At 47.1% G+C, this 6000-nt stretch overlaps 1 protein-coding gene across 1 annotated transcript in view; it reads left to right on the top strand.

Moving 5' to 3' along the window:
* Positions 1–5584, top strand: part of LOC143296659 (N-acetylgalactosaminyltransferase 7-like) — a 28936-nt gene extending 23352 nt beyond the window's left edge. Inside the window, exons 11-13 of the mRNA XM_076608689.1 lie at positions 351–452; positions 1880–2005; positions 5384–5584. Of these exons, the coding sequence (XP_076464804.1) occupies positions 351–452; positions 1880–2005; positions 5384–5524 (369 nt within the window). The 3' untranslated portion in view covers positions 5525–5584. The remainder of the gene's footprint in view (positions 1–350; positions 453–1879; positions 2006–5383) is intronic.
* The last annotated feature ends 416 nt before the right edge of the window (positions 5585–6000 follow it).

The raw sequence follows: 6000 nt of genomic DNA on the forward strand, positions 1-6000 counted from the left end.
TGTGTTCTTCTTTGTTGTGTGTGTCCTTTGTTGTGTGGGTTCTTCTTTGTTGTGTGGGTCCTTTGTTGTGTGTGTCCTTCTTTGTTGTGTGGGTCCTTCTTTGTTGTGTGTGCGTCCTTCTTTGTTGTGTGTGCGTCCTTCTTTGTTGTGTGGGTCCTTCTTTGTTGTGTGGGTCCTTCTTTGTTGTGTGTGGGTCCTGCTTTGTTATGTGAGTCCTGCTTTGTTGTGTGGGTCCTGCTTTGTTGTGTGTGCATCCTTCTTTGTTGATTCGAACCGGTGCTGCTCAGATTCTCTTGCTTCCTAGGCGGACAGCGTTATGACAGTGTGAATGTTGTTGTTGTTCCTGACAGTTCAAGGAGAGGAGGGGGGACCGGTGCTGGGACACTATGGGGGAGGGCATGGGAGGCGGCGCCATCGGGGTCTTCTACTGTCACCATGGCGGCAACAACCAGGTAAACAGATGGCTGTGTTTGTGTGTGTGTGTGTGTGTGAGAGTGTGTGTGTGTGTGAGGGTTTGTGTGGTGTGTGTGTGTGTGTGTGTGTGTGTTGTGTGTGTATTTGTGTGTGTGTGTTTGTGTGGGACGGAGTTTGTTCTGTGTATCAGAATGTGTGGGTTTCTGTTTATCATAATACCTGTTTACTGAAAGTGACAGATGGGGAAATACACAGCTGTGGGTGTGTGTATATGTGTTTGTGTGTGTGTGTGAATGTGAATGTGTGTGTGTGTGTGTTTGTGTGTGACAGAGTTTGTTTTGTGTATCAGTATGTGCGGGTTTCTGTTTATCATAATACCTGTTTACTGAAAGTGACAGATGGGGAAATACACGGCTGTGGGTGTGTGTATATGTGTTTGTGTGTGAATGTGTGTGTGTGTGTGTGTGTGTGAGTGTGTGTGTGACAGAGTTTGTTCTGTGTATCAGAATGTGTGGGTTTCTGTTTATCATAATACCTGTTTACTGAAAGTGACAGATGAGAAACGCACAGCTGTGGGTGTGTGTATATGTGTTTGTGTGTGTGTGTGTGTGTTTGGGTAGGATTGAGTTTGTGTGTGTGTGTATCAGTATGTGTGTTGTTTGTTTTTGTTGTTTGTTTTTGTTATAACATCTTTTTCCTAGAGTGACAGATGAGGACATTTAGTGTTTTCATCTTATTATATTTTCCTTTGCCACTTTGATGTATATATATATATATATATATATATATATATATATATATATAATTAGGTAGGTCGGTTGGTCGGTTGGTGTGTACGTAAGTCAGTTGGTGGCTGTGTATGTGTGTTTGTGTTTTTGTTTTGTTTGTTTTTTTATTAAAATTTTTTTTCTTCATAATTTAGAAACCTGTCAAAGCCTGACCAGCATGTTGCAAATATGCATAGGTCAGACAAATGCTTCCTTAATTTTATTTTATTTTATTTTATTAATTATTATTATTATTTTTTTTTTATAAAGCAGATGTTATGTAGAATAGTTCTCTATTCACTTCATCAGGTCTCTGCACTCGGCTCTTTCAAGTCTGGCCTTTAAACCCACCTCTTCCCAAGATAGCCTCCCTTCCCTTCCCTGCCTCTTCCTTGTTTTCAGTTGTTGTTGGGGTTTTTTTCTTCCAGTTTTAGAGTTATGCATGTGTGTGACTGACTGACTGTTGTGAAAGCGCTTTGATTTTTGCCTCTGCACAAGATTCAGCGCTATATGAATACTAATTACGATTATTGTCATCATAGAATGGAAACAGGAAGTGAAACGCGTGCGGTGTGGTGTTGTGAAAGCACTTTGATTTTGTCTCTGCACAAGATTCAGCGCTATATGAATACTAATTATGATTATTGTTATCATAGAATGGAAACAGGAAGTGAAACAATGTGTGGTGTGGTGTTCAGTATTTCAGGCTGAACGAGGCGGGGCAGCTGGGGACCGGGGAGTGGTGCCTGCGGTCAGAAAACGGAGACACCATCCACATCCGTCGCTGCGACACGCAGCCCTCCGGGCCCTGGGCCTGGGACGAGGTGAGTGGGCCTTGTTTGGATCTCAGTAACGATGATTTACGATAGTCCGTCGTGTCCGACTTTGACCATCAGAACAGCAGAGGAGGTAACTGCTGTCCTGACTATCTGGGCTACTAGTGGAGAGTGTCTTGCACCCAGTTACATCCCCACTCTCTCGGCCAAGAGGGTTTCAGGATGGGTTGGCGATGGGGAGGTTGGGGAGTGTATATGTTTCAGTTTGGCAATAGCCGAGTGGTTAAAGCGTTGGACTGTCAATCTGAGGGTCCCGGGTTCGAATCACGGTGACGGCGCCTGGTGGGTAAAGGGTGGAGATTTTTCCGATCTCCCAGGTCAGCATATGTGCAGACCTGCTAGTGCCTGAACCCCCTTCGTGTGTATATGCAAGCAGAAGATCAAATACGCACGTTAAAGATCCTGTAATCCATGTCAGCGTTCGGTGGGTTATGGAAACAAGAACATACCCAGCATGCACACCCCCGAAAACGGAGTATGGCTGCCTACATGGCGGGGTAAAAACGGTCATACACGTAAAAGCCCACTCGTGTGCATACGAGTGAACGCAGAAGAAGACGAAGTTTCAGTTTTTCAAGGAGGCGCCGCTGTTGGGACAAATCCATATACGCTACACCACATCTGCTAGGCAGATGCCTGACCAGCAGCAAAGCCCAACGCGATTGGTCAGGCCTTGAGTGCCTGCATACATAACGGTGTACCTATCAGAGTGGATTACTTCCACTGAATTTTGCCAGAGAACAACACTCTCGTCGCCATGGGTTCTTTTCCAGTGCGCCACGTGCGTGCTGCACACACAGGACCTGGGTTTATCATCTCTTCTGAATGACTAGGTGCTCAGCTTGGTTTTCAAGTCGTCTTCTTCTTTTTCTTCTTCGTTCGTGGGCTGCAACTCCCACGTTCACAAGTGGGCTTTTATGTGTATGACCGTTTTTACCCCATCATGTAGGCAGCCAAACTCTGTTTTCAGGGGTGTGCATGCTGGGTTTGTTCTTGTTTCCATAACCCACCGAACACTGACATGGATTACAGGATCTTTAACGTATGTATTTGATCTTCTGCTTGCGTATACACACAAAAGGGGGTTCAGGCTCAAGCAGGTCTGCACATATGTTGACCTGGGAGATCGGGGAAAAATCTCCACCCTTTACCCACCAGGCGCCGTTACCGAGATTGGAACCAGGGGCCCGCAGATTGAAAGTCCAACACTTTAACCGCTTGGCTATTGCGCCTGTCATATTTTCCAGTCAAACTTGGGAGAAAGGGCGAGAGCGGGATTCAAACCCACACCCTCACCGACTCTGTATTGGAAGCTGAGCGTCATGATCATTCTGCCACCTTCCTCGGTGTATATGGGTTTGTCCGAACGCAGTACAATACAATACAATACAATACAATACAATACAATACAGTGCAATACGATACTATACAGTACAATGCCTCTTTATTAATCTGATTGGAAATTACATGTGCATTCAAAGGCTCATCACTCACACCAGTCAGTCTTTCAGCCTGAAGTCGAAACTGACATTTTACAGGAAATAGCAAAAAAAATTTAACTTCAAAATGAAAAGATTGAATCAAAATATGAAAGTGATAAAAGGTTAACAGCTTGTGTTATAACACAGTAAGAGAAATTATAACATGTTTTTGGAAATAAAAACAACAACAAAAAACCCACAACAACTGACAGGTGCAATAGCCGAGTGGTTAAAGCGTTGGACTTTCAGTCTGAGGGTCCTGGGTTCAAATGTCAGTAACGGCGCCTGGTGAGTAAAGGGTGGAGATTTTTTCCGATCTCCCAGGTCAACACATGTGCAGACCTGCTAGTGCCTGAACCCCCTTCGTCGTGTACACGCAAGCAGAAGATCAAAGACGCACGTTAAAGATCCCATAATCCATGTCGGCGTTCGGTGGGTTATGGAAACAAGAACACACCCAGCTTGCACACCCTCGAAAACTGGAGTATAGCTGCCTACATGGCGGGGTAGAAACGGTCACACATTTAAAAGCCCACTCGTGTACATTACGAGTGAACGTGGGAGTTGCAGCCCACGAACGAATAAGAAGAAGAACTGTGACTGACTGACTGACTGACCGACCGATGTGAGTAACTGTGGCCAGCCTATGCACACCCTCGAAAACTGGAGTATGGCTGCCTACATGGCGGGGTAGAAACGGTCACACACATAAAAGCCCACTTGTGTACATACGAGTGAACGTGGGAGCTGCAGCCCACGAACGAATAAGAAGAAGAACTGTGACTGACTGACTGACTGACTGACCGATGTGAGTAACTGTGGCCAGCCTGTGCACACCCTCGAAAACTGGAGTATGGCTGCCTACATGGCGGGGTAGAAACGGTCACACACATAAAAGCCCACTCGTGTACGTTTGAGCGAACGTGGGAGTTGCAGCCCACAAACGAATAAGAAGAAGAACTGTGACTGACTGACTGACTGACCGATGTGAGTGACTGTGGCCAGCCTATGCACACCCTTGAAAACTGGAGTATGGCTGCCTACATGGCGGGTTAGAAACGGTCACACACATAAAAGCCCACTCGTGTACGTACGAGTGAACGTGGGAGCTGCAGCCCACGAACGAATAAGAAGAACTGTGACTGACTGACTGACTGACCGATGTGAGTGACTGTGGCAAGCCTATGCACACCCTCGAAAACTGGAGTATGACTGCTTACATGGCGGGGTAGAAACGGTCACACACATAAAAGCCCACTTGTGTACGTACGAGTGAATGTGGGAGCTGCAGCCCACGAACGAATAAGAAGAAGAACTGTGACTGACTGACTGACTGACTGACCGATGTGAGTAACTGTGGCCAGCCTGTGCACACCCTCGAAAACTGGAGTATGGCTGCCTACATGGCGGGGTAGAAACGGTCACACACATAAAAGCCCACTCGTGTACGTTTGAGCGAACGTGGGAATTGCAGCCCACAAATGAATAAGAAGAAGAACTGTGACTGACTGACTGACTGACCGATGTGAGTGACTGTGGCCAGCCTATGCACACCCTCGAAAACTGGAGTATGGCTGCCTACATGGCGGGGTAGAAACAGTCACACACATAAAAGCCCACTCGTGTATGTACGAGTGAACGAGGGAGCTGCAGCCCACGAACGAATAAGAAGAACTGTGACTGACTGACTGACTGACCGATGTGAGTGACTGTGGCCAGCCTATGCACACCCTCGAAAACTGGAGTATGGCTGCTTACATGGCGGGGTAGAAACGGTCACACACATAAAAGCCCACTTGTGTACGTACGAGTGAATGTGGGAGCTGCAGCCCACGAATGAATAAGAAGAAGAACTGTGACTGACTGACTGACTGACTGTGGCCAGGGCACGGGACTGATCCGCAACAGGGATCTGAACAAGTGTGTGGACATCGGGGAGAGGAGCCGCCTGCACCTCAAGGCCTGCGACCCCTCCTCCCCCACCCAGCTCTGGGACATCCGGGAGGTGTACCCCTGGAAGGACTGACCTTGACCTTGACCTTGACCCTGCTGCCGGCACCCTTCACCTTCTCTGAGCTGCGGGGGAGGGTGGGGTAGGATGAATGTGTGTGTGAGGGGGTTTGGGGGGTGGGGGGGGTTTCAAAGTCAGGGTATTGGGAGAAAGGGTGAGGGTGAGTGTGTGGGGGGAGGGGTTGGGGGAGGTGGAGAAGGGATTTGTGAGTGTATGTGTTTGAGTGTGTGTGTGAGTGTTTGTGTGTGTGTGTGTGTGTGTGTTTGTGTCTGTGTGTGAGGTGTGAGCATTGTTTCTTGTGTGTATATCTGAGTGAGTGAGTGTGTGTGTGTATGTGTGTGTTCGCATATATTTGTGTGTGTTTGTGTGTTGGAATGATTTGTATCTGGTCAAGCATATGTATATGAATAGTGTGTGTGTGTGTGTGTGTGTGTGTTTTGAGATGTGTAAATGTGTGTATGAGTGTGTGTGTTGTTGCGATTTGTATCTGG

This window comes from Babylonia areolata, chromosome 21 (genome assembly GCF_041734735.1).
Source record: "Babylonia areolata isolate BAREFJ2019XMU chromosome 21, ASM4173473v1, whole genome shotgun sequence".
Taxonomy (NCBI): Eukaryota; Metazoa; Mollusca; class Gastropoda; order Neogastropoda; family Buccinidae; genus Babylonia; species Babylonia areolata.